This window comes from Odocoileus virginianus, chromosome 8 (assembly GCF_023699985.2).
Source record: "Odocoileus virginianus isolate 20LAN1187 ecotype Illinois chromosome 8, Ovbor_1.2, whole genome shotgun sequence".
Taxonomy (NCBI): domain Eukaryota; kingdom Metazoa; phylum Chordata; class Mammalia; order Artiodactyla; family Cervidae; genus Odocoileus; species Odocoileus virginianus.
Window position 1 is genome coordinate 10,994,477 of NC_069681.1, and position 25,535 is coordinate 11,020,011.

At 38.2% G+C, this 25,535-nt stretch overlaps 1 protein-coding gene across 1 annotated transcript in view; it reads right to left on the minus strand.

The window, feature by feature from the left end:
* Positions 1-25,535, minus strand: part of VWA8 (von Willebrand factor A domain containing 8) — a 367,424-nt gene that overhangs the window by 199,887 nt on the left and 142,002 nt on the right. The window contains exon 21 of the mRNA XM_070471177.1: positions 10,169-10,245. Coding sequence (XP_070327278.1) covers positions 10,169-10,245 — 77 coding nt within the window. The remainder of the gene's footprint in view (positions 1-10,168; positions 10,246-25,535) is intronic.

A 25,535-nucleotide genomic window follows, 5' to 3' on the forward strand; every position in this document is an offset into this window, starting at 1 on the left:
CTAAGGACTGTAAGTTTTAAAAAATCCCTCCCCTCCACCGAGTGTCACCTATTTTTACAATGGAGGGAAGCAGACAGTAAAGAATAGGACTACAATACAGAAGACCCAGGTTCGATCCATGCGTAGGGAAGATTCCCCGGAAGAAGGGAATTGCTACCATTCCAGTATTCTGGCCTGGAAATTCCATGGACAGAGGAGCCTAGTGGGCTACAGTCCATGGGGTCACAAAGAGTCGGACACGACTGAGTGACTAATACTTCAGTGTGAAATAATTATTTTCTTCATATGAATTTGCTTTATAAGTTAAACACACACACACACACACACACACACATACAAAGGACCGGAAGGTTATAAACTAAACTGACAACAGTGACTGACCTGAAGAAGGGGAGATGAGATTGGCATGGTTGTTAAAGGTGGCTTTAGCTATAATTAGTGTTTTCTTTCTGCAAGTAGAAAAGTACAGTCAAATTGGAGAGATATTCATAGTTGTTAAATACGAGCAACAAGTTTGGCTATGTTATGTGCTATATGTTTGTATTTACATTTTTTTGATTTTTGAAGTTTTTCTCAAACTAAAAAAAAGTACACAACACTTGAAAAGAATGTAGCTATTCTCTAGTGGCAAGGGATTTAACAAAACTAAGAAAAAATACACACTGCATCAGTGGTTCTCAAGCTTATTCAGCTTGTGATTTAGGAACTAAAACTAAAAAAGAATCCCATAGAAGCCTGCTTGTTCCTAGTCTTTTCTTCCAAGACAGTCTAGAGCAGGCTGCTTGCTAGGATTTATAGTTGAGGGTTGGTCTGCAGCTCCGATTCACCTGTCTGTATAACCTACTGTAATAACTGTTTGGTGGATGCACCCAGAGAACTGAAGCAGTGTCCACCTGGGAGAAGCATCATGTAAATGATCACAGGCACTGATTTAGTTTACGTTTTTATGAATTACCTGGGTGACAGGAGAGAAAACAGAGCTGTTACATTTACTGATGATACCTCTCAGGGATCATCAATCCTAAAGGAAGCAAACCCTGATCCTGGGAAAGATTAAGGGCAAGAGGAGAAGGGAGTGACAGAGGATGAGATGCTTGCATGGCATCATAGACTCAATGGACATGAATCACCACTTAACGACTGAGCAACAACCTCTCAGGAAAGATGAGTTAAGAGATAAAGTAAGTTTAACAGTCTGGAGAACAGTGAAGAAAACAGAAAATGAAATTTGAGAAAGATATTACTACTGGGGTAAAAAATGGGAAAATATGGAATAACTGGCCAAAGGAAAGACTTTGGGATCAGGTTGGGCAAGGGTTAGGAACGTGAAGTTAGAATTTCAAAAAATCAAGCTATTATTTGTAGAATGAAGTAAAAACATGTAAGAACTGCTTGGCCAACAGTCTTAACACATGGCTGGTACTTTGGTGAAGTACTTACTGATGTACTACCATCACTAACATAATGTTTGATCAGTGAGACAACATAAAGAAACAGCACAGTACAGTGGCTAGAGCATAAGGCTGAAGCCAGAATACATGAAGCCAGCTGTGTGACCTCAGACAAGTGTTTAACCTGTCTGTGCTTCTGCACTCATCTGCAAAAAAAAGAGGTGGTAATGGTGCTGACCTTAGCCAGCTGTGAGCAAAAACGAGTTACAATCTGAAAACAGTGTAGAACAGAGTAGTTAATATGTACGTGTTTTTTTTTTTTTTTATGGAAAAGCAAACATAGGAATTTAAATGGATTTGGAGTCAAAAATTATTGCAGATCTAAAGATCTGCATGGAAAAATTAGAGGTACTGGCATACTTCATTCTGTAAAAAAGGGTGGGGGGCAGAAGACATTCTTAGTGGGAAAACTATTAACTGCCGATAAAAATGTGTCTGAAATAGCCTTTTCCAGTTCGTAATGGGGAAGATGAGACAGAAGGACTATCCTAGCACCTTTGACATCAGACATGTTTCCAGTTCTCTAGTCCTCTTATCAGTGCTAAGAAGGTCTTGATGGCGCAATCATAATTTTTTCCATGAGACTTCAAAAAAGCTTTTTGTTTTTCTATTTCCTCCTGATAAATCTATTGCCCTCTGGGACTTCGTGAATTTTAAAATTTATACCGTCACATTCAGTTTTCTTCAGACTGAGGAACGTCTGATACGCTGAATTATGCTGTGCTTTTTTAAAGCATGTCATCATTCACTCCAGGATATTCGATGTGGAGAAGGTTGATGCTACAGCTTTACAATTCACTTTATCCCATTTGATTTCATGAAGAAAAAGTATATGAAAATATGAAAGGGGAAAAACAAGAGTTTTAACAACAACCAGCTCCAATGTGATGCAGTAGTCCCCGCTCACCCTCTTTTCTTTTATCCCCTCAGCCTCGATACAGTTATCAATCAAAAATTAGCCAATTAAACCTGTTTCAATAGGTCATTGCCAGTATGTTTGTTTGACCTCAACAATTTGATCTGCATGACTGCAATCACCTCCTCGTGTTCTCTGTGATTAAATCTCATCTGACTCTGATCTACCCACAGACTGTGGTCCTAATGATCTTTCTTGCTTTAACTCCATCACATTGCATTCAGGATAAAATCCAACCTCAGCAAGGCCCATGAAGTCCCCACAAAGTCCCATGTCTTCCTCTTGGCATCAGCTCTCACATCTACACACATACGTGCCACACTATCCAAGCTGTCTCTCACTTCCTATTTTTAGACAGCCAGTTTTCAATTTACGCCATATATATATATGGCATGTGCCATCAACCATAATGCCTTCTCCAGTGTTCTGCACTTGTGTCACCTTCTCCAGACCCCTTCCACCAAATCACTTGCACATACTCAGAGGACTGGGTACCTCTCTTCAAGAGTCCCACAGAACCTATGTATGTTTCCTTCTTGGCTTCTATACAACATTGTATCTTAAATGCTGGTGTACTGTTGCCCACTGATGGGCAAGCAAGGACATCTAATCAATATCAATATCATCATCTATACAGTCAGCTCTCCACACCTATAGGTTCTACATTTGAGGACTCAACTGACTGTGGATTGAAAACATTTCGGAAAAGAAACTCAAAGTTCCAGAAAGCAAAAACTTGAATTTATTGTGATCCAGCTACTATATATAGCATTTATATTGCATGTATAACTATTTATATAACATTTACACTGCATTAGGTATTATAAGTAATCTAGAGATGGTTTCAAGTATATGGGAGGATATGTGTAGGCTATACGCAAATACTATGCCACATGTAAGGTACCCCCTGGATTTGGGTGTCCATGGGAGTCCTAGAACTGATCCCCTACAGATACTAAGAACGTCTTTACATCATCAGTGCCCTAAACAGCCCCTGGCAAACAACAGGAATCTAATAAATAAAAATCAGGTGAAATGAATTAATATATAATAAACAAACCAGACTCCTACCTTTAAAAAATTCCCTATTTAGCTAGGGAGACATGACTGGGGGAAAGGAGGAGATGGAAATAAGATACAGAAATTAACTATAATGCCATTTGGAGTGAGAAGTGGGGTACATGGCAAGAAACTATTATTTATGAGTTAGTCTAAGTATTTAGGTGCCTAAAATGTACAGATACTATGGTTGGTCCTTTTCATACTGCCTTAATTTTCACAACCATCTTGAAGGGTATTATTTCAATTTGGCAACTAAGGAAATAAAGACTCAGGGAGTTCAAGACCACAAAAAGTTAATGGTAAAGACATAACTTTATATTTAAAACCCATGTTCTTTCTACCACAATGGTACAAATTCAGTCCTATGGAGTTTCAGAGGAGGGAAAAGTTACACCAGAATGACAAATCAGAAAAGTTCCATGTAGAAGTAACAGTGGACCAAATCTTGAAGGATTTGAGGAGAAATAAACTGTATTTTAGAGGGAGGAATAAAGACCAGCATGGATACGAGATCAAAACTGGTCAGTAGGATAGAGAATAGTCTAGTCTGGAATACGCTGGGAAAATCTCACAGAAGAGAAAATTGGGACTTCCCTGGTTGACCTGAGCACTCTATATTTACAATGGATATTAATATTGGAAAAATAAACAAGTACGTAGGTCATGCTAATGAATAGACCTGTGCCATCATCTCCATATAGGAAGGGTAGTAGATAAAAAAAAAAATCTGGTAACATATTTCAAAATTAAGGTAATTCTGATTTTAATACAAAAGTGTACTTTTATCCAAGGAGGAAATATAGCTACAGAAATTTCCATATCAAATTAACTTAATGTCAAATTACAATAACATTGTGGAAAAAAAAATAAATAAATGCACTTCACAAATGTGAGTCATGTAGTCTCCTCTGTCTGAAATATGTACCATAAAAGTCATTATATGCATTAATATTTAAAGTTATCTAAATCATATGCTTAGGACAACATCTTGATTTTAACAAAAAATATGAATTGCCTAGCTTGGTCATTTTATGAGATCTGATCTTAAAACATAAGATGGCCATCCTCCAAAGTACACCGGTTATAAGTTTTATTCATGCATGTTTGGGGATGGTTTTACTTATCAAGATCATGTTTTTAATGACTCATAACTAATTTTGTTGGAAAGACATCCATAAACTAAATTGAGTGTGACTGATTATTTAGATGGTAACATCACAAATCCATTAAAAGGAACCTAAAATAAACAGAGTTAATGACCTTAAGTAAGTCACCCATAGATCAGAGAAGTTCCGAACATTTTTTTTGACTGCTATTTTTAGGTTTTTTAAAACATATGTTTCTCTTATGACAACTTCATCAGATTAAGTTGTATGGTAAATACAGCCATTAAGTTGTACATAATAAAGAAAAAAAACTTTTCACGTTGAAAAGCCTTTCAAAATATATATTTTAAACAGAAATGGAGATTTTTTACTTCTAACTTTACATAATAAATTAAATATCAAATACTGACAAACAGAGGTACTCCAGTGCCTATGTAAGTGGATATTTTATTTGTAGTACTATCATCAGTCAATGATATAGCAATCAGGGCTATAGCAAAAATAATAAAAATCTATCTGAAATTTTTACTACATTTTGAATTTAGACTTTTTATTCATAGATAATGTATCTATATATTTATGTAGCCAAAGTAAGAAATACCATGGGATATAATCAACATGCAATTCTTCACTATTATTTGTTATTTCTCAATGAAAGATAGTATAGGAGATATTCTAGGCAGAAAGTAAAGCATGGTACAGTCAGCCCTCTGTATTCACAGTTTCTGCATCAATCCACCTCGAACTGAAAATATCTGGGACAACAAAAAATTCCAGAAGTTCCAAAAACCAAAACATGAATTTTTCATGTGGCAACTATTCACACTGCATTTATACTGTATTTACAATTTACATAGCATTTACATTGTATTGGCTTCCCTGGTGGCTCAGATGGTAAAGAGTCTGCCTGCAGTGCGGGAGACCTGCGTTCAATCCCTGGGTTGGGAAGATCCCCTGGAGAAGGAAGTAGCAACCCACTCCAGTATTCTTGCCTGGAAAATCCTATGGATAGAGGAGCCTGGCAGGCTACAGTCCATGGGGTTGAAAGAGTTGGACACGACTGAGTGACTTCACTCACTTACGTTGTATTAGGTATCACAAGTAATCTAAAGATGATTCAAAGTATATGCAGGATGTGCACAAGTTATATGCAAATACTGCACCATTTTATACAAGAGACTTGAGTAAGCATCTGTGGGTTTTAGCACCCATGGGGGTCCTGAAACCAATCTACTAAAAATAATGGGGGACAACCTTATCTCTAATCTTCTAAAGTTTCTACAGCATCTTGAATGCTGTCTTCTTCCTTCCTATTTAAAGATACTAGAATACAGACCTAAAAGACGACCCTGCCCACTTCTATTCAACAGAGATGAGAAAACTGAGTATAAAAAAGCGACTCCAATATAGATAGTTTCAAACACATATACAAAGGTTAAACATCAATTATTTGATCATTCATATAAAAAAGTTTTAAAATAAGCAGCAAATTAAATCCAAAGAAGATAAAAGGAAGGGTATAATAAAATCAGACATTATTGAAATAGAAAAGAAACACACAAAAGAGAGGTTCAACAGTGCCAAAACCTGGTTGCTTAAACAGAACAAAAACACTGATAACTCCCTGGCAAAAGTGACCATGAAAAAAAGAGAGAAGGTAAATAACCAATACTAGGAGTAAAAATGATGATATCGTTACTGGGCCTAAGGACATCAAAATATCATAAAGCAACATTATAAACAAGTTTATGTCAATAACTAGAAGATAAGGAGTAATTCCTAGAAAATAAAATCTATTAAAACTTCTTACAACTATTTAAGACAATGAATTATAAGCAAAAGGCCTATTTACAATGAATGTGATGATTATACAGACTAGGAATAATTACTAAGCATGTTTCTTTCCTTCCTTTTTTGCTTATTGTATTAAGTAAAGTTCAGAATCCACAATCAGAATAAATGGAGCTAGCTCAGCCTAACATATCTTTCTTTAAAAATATTTTAATGTCCAATATACAGAAAGTTAAAAACTGCCCCACCATTCAAAAGGAATCTCATATAAAGTGACTTCTGTATTTCTGGACATATTTTTAAGAGCACCACTAAACAGTCTGGACTAAACACAGTATGACCAAAATGAAACAGATAAAACAGCACAAATTCTCCTAAGAATGAATAACTGCAATGCTCACTGTATCATTCTTAAAATGTAAAATACAAGTCTTGCTTTGTGACTTGTGGCTCAAAAAGTGGAACTATGATATGTTACAAATCAAAGTTATTTAGGCAAAAACTAGCAAACTAGCTCAACATTTTGATTCTTTTATTATTTTCCCCTAACTTGGTTCATGTAGAAAGAAAAAACTTGTGGAAAGGCTTAAAGGTGAGGGAAACAAGGAGCTAATATTTTAGATTCAGTAGAACGTAAAAGATTGAAATAATTACAAATAAGAACAGTATTACAGCGCCTTAAAGATAGGGACTATGTTTCTTATTTCTTTCTATATCTCGAAAACACCTAGTCTTGTAATCTTGACATAGTAAATTAAAAAAAAAGAATATTAAGGCATAATTCATACAAAGAAGAACTATGAGAAAATACAAAGATAGGCAAAAAGTTTTCTGAAGCTACGTAAGTGAGGTATAAAAGCTTACAAATTGAGATGACCTACCTAGTCATGCCAAGTTAAAATTATTAAATTAAAATTTACACAAATTTTGTTTAATTTATTCCTAAATGTTTTGTGCTTTATAATAAGTATTTCAATAATTTTCCTATTGTCCATTGCTTTTATATAAAAATACAACTGAAAGAATTTTCTATGTACATAATCACGCTGTCTCTAAATGAAGACAATTTAAATTCTTCTATTTAAACATATGTGCCATTTATTATTTTTTCTTGCCTTATTGCACTGGCGAGGATCTCTAGCACAATGATGAACAGTGAATATTCTTGCCTTTTCCCCCATCTTGGGTGGAAAGTATTTAGTTGTTGTTGTTTTTTTAACCAGTAAGTACAAGTTAGTTATAGGTTTTTCATTGATGCCTCTTAACAGGTTGAGGAAGTTTCCAGATATTTGCAATTTGCTGTAACATTTTATCATGAATGAACATTGCATTTTACCAAATTTTTTTTGTTTGTTGGCTTTTTTTCAGCGGGGCAGGGGCAATGACTGAAGTGATCATATGGTTCTTCCTTTATGCAGTAAATAGAATGAATTACATTATTTGATTTCAAATGTTAAACCAACCTTACATTCCTGGGATTAAAACCCATTTGGTTATGATGCATTATCCTTTTTACATATTGTTGAATTTGATCTGTTAATATTTGTTAAGAATTTTTGTATCTATGCTCACGGAGAATACTTAACTGTAATTCTCTAATATTATACAGGTTTGCTGGTAAAAAAAAATACTCTGTTCATCTAAGAATGTCTATATTTCTAAAGAATGTTTTGCCAAATATACTAATGTATACTAATGTATACTAACTTTTCATTCTTTTGGCTGTTGAAAAACAACCATTTCACTGAATTGTGGTTATTCATGACAAGTCAGTGATAATTTTTATGATTTCCCCCATATGTAATATGCCTTATTTATTTATTTAACTATTTTTGCTGGCAGTTTTAAAGATTTCCTCTTTCGATTTTAAACAATTTGATCACAACACACTTTGCTGTGGTTTCCTGCTTATCTTGCTTGAGGTTCACTGAGCTTCCTGGTGACTTAAAGCTTTTCACAAAATTTGGGAAATTTTCCATCATTACATCTTTAAATAATATTCTGCCCTGGTCTTTGTCCCCCATCTTTTCTTTTTTTGAGATTTTAATTGCCCGTATGTGAGACTGCATTTCTAAGGTTGCTATTTCTGTACTGAGAATTCCTAATTATTCCCTCATTATGTTGATTCCCCCTTCACAGGCTTGAACATATTTAAGGCAACTGTTTTATAGTCCTTGTCTGCTAACTCAATCATCTGTCATTTTGGGGTCTATTTCTATTGACCAGTTTTCCTGCTTATTTGCATGTATAGTAATAGTCTATCAAATGCTTGATATTGTAAATGCTCTGTTGATAAATGTTTGGATTTTGTAGTCTTCTTTCAAAATTCAGTGGTAAGTTTGTTTAGCTAAGCAGCTAATTTATTTCTGAATTGGTTTAATTGTTTCCAAAATATTTCCCCCCAACATCTAACCCTTTCCTTTTTAAAATCATTTTGTATGAGGAAAACTTACAAAATAGTGTTAAAATAACAAACATCCTTGCTTTTTTTCAAGAGTTATTTTTAAACTTATTAAGGGGGAAATAGAATAGCTTTTACTCTAGGGACAGATTTATCCTACTTCTAAAGCACAGATTTCACAGGATACATCTTTGAACCCCAGGAGTAAGTTTAATGAAGACTCTCAACCATGTGGGAGCTCTGGTTATTGTTCAGCTCACCAGTCTCTAGTGATTGCTCCTTTACCAGTGTCTGTGAGTCATGTGGCACTAGTGGTAAAGAATCTGCCTGCCAGTGAAGGAGACATAAGAGACTCAGGTTTGACCCCTGATTCGGGAAGATCCCCTGGAGGAGGGCATGGCAACCCACGCCAGTATTGTTGCCTAGAGAATCCCATGGACAGAGGAGCCTGGGGGGCTACAGTCCATGAGGTCACAAAGACTCAGACACAACAGAAGTGACTTAGCATGCACACGTGCACTGTGGTAGGACCAATGTGGTACCAGTGACTGCATCACAACCAGAGGTGTAAATGCCAAGAGGCCGTTTTTGACCATCGCTCAGCTTTACTCTGGCACTCTTCTCTTTCTGCTTTGGTCCACTAACTTTACCTTCTTTTCTCCTACATTTTCCTCTGAAAAACACATCATTATTTAGTAAAAGGACTCAAAACAAAAGCCAATTCTTGTAACTCAATCCAGGGTTATTTCCACTACACAATATTTTTTTTAATCTCCTGGGATTAAAAACAGTAACAATTCAATCTAGTTTTAATTTGCTTATTACTTGGTATACTCCTGAATTTTTTTCTCTCTCTTTTGGTAGATCTGCTGCATATTTTTTATTTTAGAAAGATTAAGAACAGGTTCATTGATAAAGCTAAAAACAATCCATGTTGAGAAAATCTGTTTGATTAAAAGCTATCCCTGGACCAGCAAACCACACAAAACTAAATAATCCATAAAGTGTTTTCCGAGAAGGCAAGAGTAATGATTTACTTCTTCATATTTTTGAGTTCCTTATCTCACACCTGAGATTCACATAGTTCACTATTTCTCCTTGTGAGCTATGTTAACTTCCTGTTAGAGAGGGAGCTTAGTCTCTACACTCTTTCCTTCTAATTTAAGAGCCTTTATGATGATGAAAACTACTCCCTGAATGCAATGTTCATCACTTTATCCACAAAATATCTATTAATTCATGTTTATAAAGCATTAGTCACTTCAAAAATAAATTTTGCATGGTTTTATTACCTTTTAAGGAGAGGAGAGATAAGGGCAGAAGGAAAAGAAATAAACTGGAATATTAAAAATGGGCCTTAAGAAAGTATTTTAAAATTGTATTAGGAGCAAAATAAATGATTAGACCAGATCTTAAGAGGCTGTGGGTTTTATCCTCTTACCTGTGCAGCTGGATATATTCTCGGGGTCTGTTGAGCAGGTGAAGGAATCTATCAACAATCTTGTTTTTTCCTACACCCTGTAATTACACAGAAAGCATTAAACAAAAAAGGAACTTGTCTGGAGGTAAAACAAACCAGAATAATCTCCTACCGATAATCTGTCCTAGTTTATTGCTAATGCAAACCAAACTAGTAAACACATACAGCGCATCTTTTATGACATAGTTTTTTTTTAACTGACTTCTAAATACACTAGCTCTAAGTTCTTCTTATTTAAAAGGAAATTCAAAATTATTTTTAGTCTTCTGCAACTTGTTTTTTATTTTCTGCTCTTTCATTTTACACTGAGGTGTAAATATTAGAGCCAGAGTATTTCAGATTTAAAGAATGGCAGCAAAGGAAATCAAGGAAGAGTAAAAACAAAGATTTCTAATCCACTCTTCAGAATTGTGATTTTTAGTTATATAAAGATAAATACAATACTGTGCTTCTTTAGCTTTAATTAAACACTGCTTTCTTCTCCTTTTATCCTACTTTCTAGTCCTTTAAGACCTTGGAAACCTGAAATTATAATCAGGGTTTATTAATAAGTCTCAACTATACCTTCTCTTCCTAGAAATGCCCTCATTTTCTCACAATTTACTGACGCCAAGGTTGCTGTCCTCTCACAGAGGACAGGCTGTTAAAAATGGAATCCACTCACATGCTACTGCTCCATTTCAAAGTTTTCACTTAGAGGTGGACCGCTCTATTAATGGGATGTAAAACTTCTAAAAAGTGGGTTGTGTGGGAAGAGTAGAAGTGGTTTAAAAAGCTGAGTTTATAACATACGCTGTAGCAATAAAAATACCTTTATTGATTTCTTACACTGTCCACCGCCAAACATGGCACAAAGCTATATAGACTTTAAATGGCATGCTGCAATAAACACAAAATTTTAAATAAACACGTTCAGACAAACAAATTGTGTATTAATTACATCAGCTCTGTTCAATTCAAGAAACATAGGGAAAAACAAATATCATAAATGCATTGTACTGTCAGAAACACAAAAGGGTTTCTTAAAAGAACAAGTCATGAAAAACCACTGTGGAGAGCTCATGCTCCCTCCCCACTTCCAAGAGGACAGATTCCTCCTTGCTGTTTCACATTCCTCTTGAGCAATTTTAGGAGCTTGCTGTTGTTGTGCTGTGTTAGTCACTCAGTCGTGACTGACTCTTTGTGACCCCGAGGACTGTACCTCCTCTGTCCATGGGACTTCCCAGGCAAGAATACAGGAGTGAGTTGCCATCACACGCCCTATAAATGTAGGATGCAATGTGAAGTCCCTGACTGCCACTAACAGGGTCCTTTGCTATGTCTTCTTTCAATGTGTTAAAAAAGAAAGAAAACTCAACTGAGTAAATTTTAAAAGTCTTATTGACCTTATTCAATGATTCATGAATCTAGCAGACAAACAGGAGAAGCACAAAAGAAGAGACGTTCATAAGCAGAAAGGAGCAGGACAAGGAGGTTCTACTAGCAAAACTGTCACAGCAGGTTGTGACAAGGTCACTATCCTAAGGGGTCTCTTGGGCCAGTGACCTCATCATGGCTGACCAGGTGATCCTCATTTACTGGTTTAAGACTCCATTTCTGGGAGAGGCTGAAACTATAATCAAGCTAAGCCTGGGTTTTGTGGTTAGAGTTTAACGTACGGGACTCCATCTGGGGCTGGTATGCGCTACTTTTAAGACATTTTAGAGTCTTCCCAACTCCAGCCTCATCTGTCTCCTGGCTCCATATGCTCTCTCTGGGACCCTCACCCACTCCCTTCACTTCAGCCGTCTCACATAGCTCGCACGTCTCTCCTAAGCCCCAGCTGAGATGAGATCTACTGTTCCGAATTATCAACTGGGCTTCTATACCAGATGTTCATACTGAACTCATCATGCTTCCACCAAAACCTACCCTCCTTTCTTTTTAACCCACTCTGAACAGTATGGCCTCGTAGCCAGTTGGTCAATGAATGAGTCTCAGAATGTTTTTGACTACTGCATTTTTTCCCTGCTCTCATTCAAAACGTTACTAGAATCTCTGTAGTTTCAATTTGCAAAACTTTTGCCTTCCTTCCTTTCTCCCTCCCTCCCTCCTTCTCTTCTCTTCTTCCTTTTCATTTCCTTTCGCTCCTTTCTGCTCCACTTCTCCCTTTCCTCCCTCCCTTCCTTCCTTCCATATCTCCTTTGTCTAATTTATCAACCTTTTCAGCACCTAATGTTCTAGGTATTGTACTAGCTGAGTGGGATACAATGATAAATAAAATACCTACAACCCCTGACCACACTCATAGCTTACAACCCAGTAGGAAACAGACAATGAAACAAAACACAGCAAGCCCCCTACATACAAACTTTCAGGTTGCAAACATTCAGAGGTGCACATGTGCGTTTGCATGTCCGCTGACATAAATGAGCTCAGATGTCTGGTGCACACTGCTGTGTGCATGCATCCTCTGTAAGTGTACTGTGCTGCAGTGTACTTAACTGTAAAGGGTACAGTCTCTATTTCAAGCCCAGGGGGTCCAAAAGCACAAAGGCAGCAGTACACAGCTGACTGTGACCGTTGGGTACCAAGGCTAACTTTGCTGTGTGTGCGTGCTAAGTCCTCCCACCGTGTCCGACTCCTTGTGACCCTATGGACTGTAGCCCTCCAGGTTCCTCTGTCCGTGGGATTCTCCAGGCAAGAACACTAGAGTGGGGTGCCATGCCCTCCTCCAGGGGACCTTCCCGACCCACGGATAGAACCCATGTCTCCTGCAGCTCCTGCCCCGCAGGCAGATTTACTCCTGAGCCACCAGGGAAGGCCTCAGCTTCGCTGTACGTACAAATAAATTGGACTTACGAACGAGCTCTCTCAGAACAGAGCTCATTTGTATGTAGAGAACTTACTGAAGATGTACATGTGACGTGTTCCGCTATGGAACATCCAAAGGTCCTGAAGATTTAACCAAAGGCTCAGGAAGTCCCCCTATGCAGTGATATTTCAGTTGAATTACCACGGATTAAAGAGGTTATGGGAAGGAGGAGAAAGAGGAGTGTTCCAGGTAGAGAGTACAGTCTGTGTAAAGACTTGGGGTACTAGAGAGCTGGAGCTCTGGGTGGGTCCAAGTGAAGTGAAGGAGCAGGAGTGAGGAAGGAAATAATAAGCAACAAGCCTAGAGCAGAGGGCAGGGTCTAGCTCTGGCAGTCCTGGAAGCCAGGGGAAAGAGTTTGATCTGTTTCTGAATAGCACCAAAAGGCCACTGAAGTAGAGGGGTAACAGGATCAGATTTTCACTTTTGGAAAATCATTCTGGTGAAATGACAGGACAGAGAACAAGACTGAAAGCAAAGGAAAGCCATTTGGAAACTTCTTAACAAACTCAGGCCGGAGATGGTGGTGGCTTCAAGTAAGGAGCTGAGAGGGTTGACCATACTTAAGAGACAGTTAATTAGGGGAAAGGACTTACAAGATCTGAGGATGAACTGGATGTGAGGTGAGAGAAATCAACCTTTCTGTCTTGGGCAACAAGGTGGAAAGTGATGCTACTTAAAGACACACGAGACTGGGAGGAGGGGGCCTCTGCTGGGTAGGGAGGGAAGACTAGTATTAAAAAAGGCAGTTTAACTTTGGAAAGGTTGACTCTTCAGTGCCTGCTTCGCACACCTGCTCCTGCCTCTCCAGCTCACTGTCACTGCTCCAGGGCAGCCCATCGCTGTGCTCAGACTCCTAGAAAGGGTCCTCTTGGGCCTCCCGCCTCCAGATTTACAACTGGCCAGTCTACCATTTGTTTAGTTACTTTTCTTAAACAGAGATCTCATCAGGTCATTTCTGGCTTCATTTTAAAAGCTCCAATAATTCCTTCGAGGAAATGCTAAAACCATAACCCAGGAAAGAATTTCTGTAAATATCCTGAGCAAAATGAGACAGTTACAGCGATCTGTTCTTTCCAATCACAGTTTTCGCCTAGAACAAAAAAAATCCTGAGGATTACTTTAATTGAATAAATACATAAACAGCATCTTATTTTTCCATTACAAAAGCCACACATACTCATTTTTCTCAACGAGAAGTTTAGAAAACAAAAAAACTACCCAATGTGCAATTGTCAAAATAAATCTGCTACCATTTTCATTTTGTTCCTGTGGATATTTATCTTTACTTACTAATCATTATCCTGTATATACAATGTGTATCCTTTAATAAAAATTGGCACAAAATAAATAGCTTTTACCTCACACTTGACTCTTCTGGAAGATAATATTTAGTCAGGAAGATCCCCTGGAGGAGAAAATGGCAATCCGTTTCAGTATTTTTGCCTAGGAAAGCCCACTGACGGAGGAGCCTGGCAGGCTACGGTCCGTGGGGTCCCAAGAGTCAGACCCGACTAAACAATGAACAATAACAACAAAAGGGAATGAAAAATTTAAAAAGAAGAAGGAACCTATGGAATGAGAGATGATCAAATAACTATGAATTGTCTCAAAAGGATGACGCTTTCTTTTATCATTACTCTTCTGTCTCATCATGTTCTCTGTGACAAGGTACTAGAAAGAAGGACCTTTACAGAGCTAGGAGTTGGACGGCTCTTTGACTACAGGGTTAGGAGAAGGAATGATTCTGTTAAGCCCCTAAGGACAGGAGGAAAACATACTTTAATTTATTAAATATTTTAAAATAAAATAAATCTTTTAAAATAAAATAAACATTTTAAAATAAAATTTGAGGAAAGAACAGAAGAAAAGGAAAGGGGAGTCATATAGTTTGCTCTTGCTGAAGGAGGTAGAAACCTCTTCCAGCAACATTCTGCTCCCTGTGGGCCAACAAAGAGAAGGAACCTGATGTTTTTCGAGTCTTCTGCTGCATGCCTGCCTGTCCTTCCGGTGCTTCACCACCCACATCCTCACACCAGCCATGTCAGTGGGAGGTAACTCTTCTGTCTTGGAGAAAAGCAAACTTAAGGTCAGGGCTTCTGCAGTGGCTCAGCGCTAAAGAATCACCTGCAGTGCAGGAGACAAAGGAGACATGGGTTCGATTCTTGTGTTGGGAAGATCCCCAGGAGAAGGGGACAGTTACCCACTGCAGTATTCTTGCCTGGGAAATCCCATGGACAGAGGAGCCTGGTGGGCTACAGTCCATCAGGTCACAAAGCGTTGGACACCATTAAGCATCAGTTCAGTTCAGTTCAATCGCTCAGTCAACTCTTTGCGACCCCACGGACTGCAGCATGCCAGGCTTCCCTGTCCTTCACCAACCCTCCCGGATATTGCTCACACTCATGTCCATCAAGTCGGTGACGCCATTCAACCATCTCATCCTCTGTTGTCCGCTTCTCCTCCTGCCTTCAACCTTTCCCAGCATCAGGGTCTTTTCAAATGAGTGAGTTCTTCTCATCAGGTGGCCAAAGTACTGGAGCTTCAGCTTCAGCATCAGTCCTTCCAATGAATATTTAGGACTGATTTTCTTTAGGATTGATTGGTTTGATCTCCTTGTAGTCCAAGGGACTCTCACCACAGTTCAAAAGCATCAATTTTTCAGCGCTCACCTTTCCTTATGGTCCAACTCTCACATCCAAACATGACTACTGGAAAAATCATAGCTTTGACTATGAACTTTTGTCCATAGATGGACCTTTGTCAGCAAAGTAATGCCACTGCTTTTCAATATGCTGTCTAGGTTGATCATAGCTTTTCTTCCAAGGAGCAAGCAAGCGTCTTTTAATTTCATGGCTACAGTCACCATGCATAGTGATTTTGGAGCCCCCCAAAATAAAGTCTCTCACTGTTTTCTTTGTTTCCCCATCTATCTGCCATGGAGTGGTGGGACCAGATGCCATGATCTTAGTTTTCTGAATGTTGAGTTTCAAGCCAGGTTTTTCACTCTCCTCTTTCACTTTCATCAAGAGTCTCTTTAGTTCCTCTTCACTTTCTGCATTAAGTGTGGTATTATCTGCATATCTGAGGTTATTGATATTTCTCCCAGCAATCTTGATTCCAACTTGTGCTTCATCCAGCCCAGAATTTCGCATGATGTACTCTGCATATAAGTTAAATAAGTGGGTGACAGTATACAGCCTTGATGTATTCCTTTCCCAATTTGGAACCAGTATGTTGTTCCATGTCTGGTTCTAGCTGGTGCTTCTTGACCTGCATACAGATTTCTCAGGAGGCAGGTCAGGTGGTCTGGTATTCCCACCTCTTGAAGAATTTTCCACAGTTTATTGTGATCCACACAGTCAAAGGCTTTGGCATAGTCAATAAAGCAGAAGTAGATGTTTTTCTAGAATACTGTTGTTTTTTCTATGCTGCAATGGATGTTGGCAATTTGATCTCTGGTTCCTCTGCGTTTTCTAAATCCAGCTTGACTATCTGGATGTTCACAGTTCACTTACTCTTGAAGCCTGGCTTGAAGAATTTTGAGTATTACCTTGCTAGTTTGTCAGATGAGTACAAGTGTGTGAACATTCTTTGGCATTTCCTTTCTTAGGGATTGGAATGAAAACTCACCTTTTCTAGTCCTGTGGCCACTGCTGAGGTTTCCAAATTTGCTGGCATATTGAGTGCAACACTTTCACAGCATCATCTTTTAGGATTTAAAATAGCTCAGCTGGAATTCCATCATCTCCACTAGCTTTGTTTGTAGTGATACTTCGTAAGGCCCACTTGACTTCACACTCCAGGATGTCTGGCTCTAGGTGAGTGATCACACCATCGTGGCTATCTAAGTCATGAAGATCTTTTTTGTTTAGTTCTTCTGTGTATTCTTGTCAACTCTTCTTAATATCTTCTGTTTCTGTTAGGTCCATACTACTTCTATTCTTTATTGGGACCAGCTTTGCATGAAATGTTCCCTTGGTATTTCTATTTTTTTTTTTTTTAAGAGCTCTTTAGTCTTTCCCATTCTGTTGTTTTCCTCTATTTCTTTGCATTGATCACTGAAGAAGTCTTTCTTATCTCTCATTGTTATTGTTTGGAACTCTGAATTCAGATGGGTATGTCTTTCCTTTTCTCCTTTGCCTTACACTTCTCTTCTTTTCTCAGCTATTTGTAAGGCCTTCTCAGACAACCATTTTAGCCTTTTTGCATTTCTTTTTCTTGGGGATGGTCTTGATCACTGACTCCTGTACAATGTCACGAACCTTCATCCATGGTTCTTCAGGCTCTCTATCAGATCTGAGCATGCAAGCACACAAACTTAAGTTCTAAGCAGTTAGGATCCTGCAAACAATGGGATTTTAAAGGCAAATTCACTCTGACTTAAAAGAGGGGGCTGTTCTCTGCTTCTTATATTGCAAAACAGAATGTCAGGAGGTAGTTTCCCTGAATTGCTTTACATGAAAGTTTATTATTCTAAAGTTATGGAGTCATAAATCAGTACTCAAAGATTATAAAACAGCCTAAAACATGTATCCAGGAACTCCCTGTATGCAAGGTTCAGAAGGGAGAAGATGAGGAAGTCAATTTTTCTTTCTTCTGCAGGAATTTTTAAAATGGTCTCCAAGTGATTGTTTGCCATGGCTAGTGTTCAGCTTGCCATGTGCTCTCTGAAGCATCTTAACTTTTGGCCTTCCCTCCAGTTCCTCCTAATTCTTCAGTAACTTTCATAGAGTTGGCTCTGTTTATATAAAATTTAAAGATTTTTTTTATACGGTCCTAATTTTCCTTAGAAACACTAACTGTATGAATGTCATCAACAAATACCAATTGCAGTCAAACATAACAACTAAAAAAAGCTAGTATTATAGTAGCATCAGGAGAAATAAATTGCTTTTTTAAAATAACCATAGAGTTTTCATCAAATGTTGAAACTTTTCATTCTTTGTCTAAAATGCCTGAAAATATACTTACTATACAAGCAGTTGGGAGACTCAGACAGTCAATCCTCCTTAATCTGTCTCAGGTAGAGATTTATACCACCATCTTCATTCATCTGAATAAAGAGGGCCTAGACAAGCGGATCTCCAAACACGATGTTATTCTAACAGTTCTTAATCCAATAACACAGTGAGAGGTCCCTGCTCTAGGAATCAATGGAAATTATTTATTTTCCAAATTCTCTCAGTGAACATACATTATTTACGTATCCAGAAAAAAGAATTAAACTACATAGTAAACAGTTCCAAACATGTGCATAAACAGGATCCCTGGAACAGATCCAGAAACAGTACCCGAAAGTCAGGCAAAACAACACACCTTTTAATTGTACTACTAGTTTGCGTGGCTTTAAAACACACTGATAAAGCTTCCTGGCAAAGTCAAAAGCTCCTTTTCAAACAGGAATAATAAAATCCACATCCTTGAAATTTCCCTTTTAAATAATGTGCGGCTGTAAATGGTAAAGTTAGACTCTTTGGTAGTTCGGTCACTTGGTATAACCAAAGCAGCCAAAACAAATACTGTGAGGGGGGGGAGAAATCGACGTACTTACAAGAGCAATATACAGATTCAGAACAAAGGCAAGATAAACACTCACTAAGAAACACTGGATGGATAAACTGAAGACCAAAGAGAACACGCGGGCTTGCCTGGTGGCTCAGTGGTAAAGAACCTGCCTGCCAATGCAGGAGACACTGGTTCAATCCCTGTGATGGGAAGAGCCCCTGGAGGAGGAAATGGCAACCCACCCCAGTATTCTTGCCTGGAAATGCCATGGGCGGAGGAGCCTGGCACGCTACAGTCCCTGGTGTCATAAAGGAGTCGGACACGTCTCAGTGACTGAACAACAGCAAGAGAGAGTGTGCAGCATGGCAAAGGATTTCCATATTGTACTTCAGGCAACTTCATAGCAAGAGGTTTCAGAAGGGACACAAAATAATATGATATCAAATAAAAATATCATTATGCTTGATGAAACCAAATATTTTATAGCCTTGGGACTCCTAAGCCACTGTAGCTACAAGAAACACGGCACACTTTGTTATCAAATTCCCTGCTGCCACTACCAGCTGGGGACACAGGTGGGGAGAAGTCTGGACAAACTGTTCCGTCCATCTATAGACATTAGATAATTATTCCGGCATAGCAACATGGTGTATTTCTGATGTTACACAGCAGCAATCTGCCACTGCTCAGTTCAGATGATTAACTAACAAAATCCACACATTCTTTAATTTTGGCAATAAAATATTCACAGTAATTTAATATTAAATAATTCAACAAACATTTACTAAGCCTATACCAGGAAAAAACTAAATCTGTTCATTATAAGCCTCTAATTAACAGATGGTATGAGACACAAAGGATTATATGGAATTATGTAGTAACAATGTGTATAGAGTCCTCCTTAGTCAGTATTAAATATATGCTTACTGATTTTCATAGTGTATAAAAGATTTCGAAATTAAATGCTATGAAAATTCAGGGAAAAAAAACAATTTTTTTAATTGTTGGGAAGTAATTTAGACAGTAGTTTCTAGTCTGGAAGAAATGAATATGGTTTCATTGCATTATGGTAAATTATCAAGAAGTTAAATTGGGTTGATGAAATTTACTTTAGAAAATACTTCCTCACTGTAAGTTCATCAATATTGGTATAATTTTGATAAAATCTTTATATTCATGAAAGTGGGTCAATATCTCTCAGGATAAAGAGAACAGGAGAGCGTATCTTTCAACTTTCAAAGGGACTCAGGAGGTACATCAACTGAATGCAGTGTTCACTCTTGTTTGGGTGCTGATGGAGACAAACCAACTGAAAGGGACACTGGGGAGAACTGAGGAAAACGGAGTGCAGGGCATCAGTGTATATTAAGGGGCTATTATTAGCTTGTTAGGCGTAGTAATCAGATTGTGGTTGTGTAAGAGATAAAAACTAAGACAGTACAAGAAAAGTGCATTATGTAAAGGTATGGTCTTTTAAAAGACAACATACAGATAATATGTTCAACACAGATTAAAACAAGATGAACAAAATTCTGATAATCATTGAAACAAAGTTATGGGGACAAAGGAGTTCATTATATACTCTACTTTGTATAGAATATATTTTACATTTTCATAATAGAAAAATCCAAAGTGCCCTGAACTCTGTAGGTAGAGCATAGCTCCTGGCCTATTATAAGCACAGAACGTAAGCTAGCTGTTACATATTATCATTGTTGTTGCTACTGCGGCTGTATTACTAGTACAAGAACTAGTGTGTGTGGGCGCTAAGTCGCTTCACTCGTGTCCAACTCTTTGCAACCCTATGGACTGAAGCTCACCAGGCTACTCTAACCATGGGATTTTCCCGGCAAGTATACTGGAGTGGACTGCCATTTCCTACTCCAGGGGATCCTCTGGACCCAGGGATCGAATCCACATCTCGTACATCTTCTGCATTGGCGGGTACATTCTTTATCATGAGGGCCACCTGGGAAATCCAAGAATTAGTGTGGCATGGTGGAAAAAAGCATGAGCTTGGGAGGTCTGAGTCCTAACTCAGCCATTAACTAGCTATGTGATCTTGAGCAGACATTCAAACTTTTTGCGTTTCAGTCTATTTGTCAAGTATGGAAAATAAAAATATTTATCTCAAAGGGTTTCCATAGAACTACATGAAATGATTCTTAAAAGTATATTGGGGGAAAAAAAGTATATTGGAAATTGTAAAACATACAATTATTACCATTTTTAATCCTTGTTCATAAGAAACTTGTAATTGAATTATAGATGAAATTTAAAAATCAAAACAACTTTAAGAGAAGAATGAATTAAACACTGATAAAATACTACAAATGTTCCGAGGAAAACAAGATTATTTCTATTTGGGGGAGACTAAGACAAGCTTCACAGAGGAAAAAAATCTGAGCTCTTGAAAACTGCAGGATTTTCACAGGGAAAGATGAGAGGAGGAAGCTCACATGAAGCAAAACATACATAAAATGGCTGGGAGACTAGGAGGGCGTCGTGTACTTGCGTGCATGCTAAGTGGCTTCATTCGTGTCTGGCTCTGAAACCCTATGGACTGTGGCCCTCCAAGCTCCTCTGTCCATGGGATTCACTAAGCAAGAATACTGGAGCGGGTTGTCATGCCCTCCTCCAGAGGTCTTCCTGACTCAGGGATCAAACCCGCATCTCTATGTCTCCTGCACTGGCAGGCGGGTTCTTTATCACTAGCACTACCTGGGAAGCCCACTGTGTACTCAGGAAGGGTAAGAAACTCTGACTTGGAAGAACCAGAACTGCAAAAGAGGTTTGGAGACAAGTCATAGGTTTTTTTTGAGGGTTTCTCTTTGAAAGAGATTTTATCTGAGAGGCAAGGGGAGCCACTTTCAGCTTTCAGGAGGAAAATAAAATTAAGAGATGATAAAATTGATCTCAGTGTTGATAGATTAGAAAGTGCCATGGAATTGTAAAAAGTACCTACAGAATCAGTACTCTAGAAACCCAAAGCACATGAAAGTCAGAGACTGAGAAGGCATTTCCTAGGAAAATCAGCCAGAGCTCACTTTTTGTTTGATAAGGAAAATACAATATATTAGAATTTTGGTAAAGGTAAAAAATACAGACTCTGGAATACAAGCAGAGCGTAAAATAAAAATTTCACCAGAGTGCTATTATTTGGTAAAATCATACAAAGGGCTCACTTAAAAAGGGGGGAAAAAAAAGGTTGACAAATCTAGCACATTATTGGACTATATTCACCTAGAAGTAATTGCTAATTATTAACTGTGTCTCATTAAATACAAATTAAATTCTGATGATTTGCTTTGCAATTTGTTTAACATCGCAAATGAGAAAACATTACTATATGCAGATGATTAAACTTTCACTTCTTAAAACAAACACTATATATTTTTAAAACAATTCTTATATAATGGGGGTATCTAAGCATTTTAGAACAGTGCATTACTAAACTATTTCTTCCTTCAAATATCTGATAAAGTGCAACTGTCTCTCAAAACTCAAGTGTCCTTATTCAGAAACAGAAGGTTATTTAGTTATTCTGACCAGGCCGTGTGGCATGGGGACCTTAGCTCCCCAAACAGGGATCGACCTCCTGGCCCCTGCAGTGGAAGTGCAGTGTCTGAACCACTGGACTGTCAGAGAAGTCCCCAGTTTATTCTTAAGGAGCTCTTAAACAGCAACAACAAAATTATGCACCTATCAGCTGAACCTATAACCCAAAAAGTTCACCACAAATACTTGGTATTTCAAATATAATAAAGCTCTATAAACCAAAAGAAAGTAATATATGGGGAGGAAGAAAGCTTCTTTTTTTTCTCACTGTTTTAATTTATTAATTGAAGGATAATTGTTTTACAGAATTTTGTTGTTTTCTGCCAAATCTCAACTTGAATCAGCCACAGGCATGCATACAGCCCCTTCCTCCTGACCCTCCCTCCCCCCTCCCTCCCCACCCCACCCCTCTAGGTTCATCCAGAGCCCCTGTTTGAGTTTCCTGAGCCACACAGCAAATTCCCGTTGGCTGTCTATTTTATATATGGTAATGTAAGGTTCCATGTTACTCTTTTCACACAGCTCACCCTCTCCTCCCCTCTCTCCATGCCCATAAGTCTATTCTCTATGTAGAAAGCTTATTCTTGAAGAGAGCTGTGATGATAAAAGCATCACTGACTTGAAAGTAAATAGCTATTTCTCTTTTTTACTGTCAGGAAAGCTGAAATAAATAGAAAGTCATATTATGATTTTTTTAAAAAGCCAGCATGAAACTAATTGCATGAAAGGTATATGTAACGTTATAATTACAGTAAGTAGAAAATAATGCATATAGTGCATGCTAAGAAAGATCTACAATATGCAGCATTGTATACTAAGGGACCATGAAACATGTAATTTCAGGATATCCTATCCCTTTTGGCTGACAGGCAGCAATTCTGCTTCTTTTACTGGAAAGTTGATGGACTGTTTCAAAAAAAATCCCACACAGAAAGTTGAAAAGACAAAATCAATTTTACTTCACCAAAAGAAAATGGGGCCTACTTTATGTTGCTATGATAAGTGATGTTTATAGGCTTGTTTTTAGCTTCCCAACAGTTGTGAAAACTCATCTAATGTCATGGATTCTTAGAAAACATAGTGATACATGGAAAGAAAGGATAGGATTTGGCTTAATAAAGATGATAAACATTGAGATACCTCAAAATCAACATTTATTCCCTTTAATTTCCTCACAATAAAAGCTGCTACAAGTAACAGCGATCTTTCAAAGCAACATTAAATTGACAACTTCAACTACTGAAAAGTTTCTTTCATGAACTTCAGCCAGATTCTAATTTGCAAAACAGAAGGCTGGGTAGACTGTATCTATGTTTAGACAGCTTGTATTAATAGCATTCATTACATTTTATTGTATTTGTATATCAACTCACTGCTGGCTTCTCTGTCAATATTTAATGCCCAAAGCTTTGATTCTAATTAACTTTTTTGCTCTCTGAGTAGTCATCACGTAATGTTTCACCCCAGTTCGATTCCTGGGTTGGGAAAATCTCCTGAGAAGGGATAGGCTCCCACTCCAGTATTCTTGGGCTTCCCTGATGGCTCAGAGAGTAAGAAATCTGCCTGCAGTGCAGGAGACCTGGTTCTGGAGGAGGGCATGGCAACCCACTCCAGTATTCCTGCTTAGAGAGCCCCATGGACAGAGGAGCCCGGTGGGCTACAGTCCACGGGGTCACAAAGAGTCAGACATGACTGACTGACTAAGCGCAGCACAGCACGTGATGATTCAAAAAGAGCAAGAGTAAAAAAAGGAGCCTGGTAATTAGCCTCCAACTAATAAAAATTAAAAAAAAATAAAATAAAATAAAATTCATTTATTTAAAAAAAAAAAAAAAAAAGGAGCCTGATCAACTACTAAAAATGGTTTACTTAGTTTCAGACTAAATCATGTGATTAAAACAGGCATTTTCCCAGATGGCTGCCACTCTGCATTTGAGTGCAAACACCAGTGACACCGCCCCATGAGAGCTGAGTGTCAGTCATTGTTAACCTACCAGTTGTAGCTCTGCCTGCCTGTCTTTTTCTTTTTTCATTGTTTTGGTTCACGAGGTCAGTAAAGGATGCAGGCGAGAAGGTGCATAAGATACTAAGCGAGGTACATAAGTACCACTAATAAATGAAGCAGGGCATTTGGAAAGGTACTTATGAAACACTTGAGTGACTGCAACTGCAGAAGTCCACACTCCCGAGGAAGGAATCCCCCGGAGGATCAGGATGCTGAAGAAAGCACAGGGGAGAACACGGAACTCCACACTGGTTCTCAGAAAAGTGCGCCTCTGTGGAGTGCCTGCTCCACGTTCACCAACAAATACTACGGGGGGCTCTCTTCTCTCCCATACACACCAAATGGAAGCAACTAAGAGTCTTAATAGTAATGAGCCTGGTGGGCATTATGCTAAGCAAAATAAGACAGACAAAGACAAATACTGCATGGTGTCATTTACAGTGCAATCTTTTTTTAAATTAATTTATTTAAACTGGCAGCTAATTACTTTACAATATTGTGGTGGTTTATGCCATACACTGACATGAATCAGCCATGGGTGTACATGTGTCCCACCATCCTGAACCACCTCCCTCCCCACCCCACCCCTCTGGGTTGTCCCAGAGCTTTGGGTGCCCTGCTTCGTGCATTGCATGAATTTGCATTGGTCAACTATTTTACACATGATAAGATACATGTTTCAATGCTATTCTCTCATATCATCCCACCTTCACCTTCTCCCACAAAGTCCCAAAGTATGTTCTTTACATCTGTGCCTCTTTTGCTGTCTTGCATATAGAGTGGTAGTTACCATCTTTCTAAATTCCATATATCATTAATATACTGCATTGGTGTTTCTCTTTCTGGCTTACTTCACTCGGTATAAAAGGCTCCAGTTTCATCCAGCTTATTAGAACTGACTCAAATGTGTTCTTTTTTTATAGCTGAATAATATTCCATTTTTTATATGTACCACAACTTCCTTTTCCATTCATCAGCTGATGGACATCTAGGTTGCTTCCATGTCCTAGCTGTTGTAAACAGTGATGTAATGAACACTGGGGTGCACGTGTTTCTTTCAACTCTGGTTTCCTCGGTGTGTACGCACAGCAGTGGGGTTGCTGGGTTGTATGGCAATTCTAGTTCCAGTTTTTTAAGGTATCTCCACACTGTTCTCCATAGTGGCTGTTTTAGTTTGCATTCCCACCAACACTGTAAGAAGGTTCCCTTTTCTCCACACCCTCTCCAGCATTTATTGCTTGTAAACTTTTTGATGGCTTGTAAACTTTTTGATGGCAGCCATTCTGACTGGTGTGAGATAGTACTTTATTGTGATTTTGATTTGCATTTCTCTGATAATGAGTGATGTTGAGCATCTTTTCATGTGTTTGTTAGCCATCTGTATGTCTTCTTTGGAGAAATGTCTG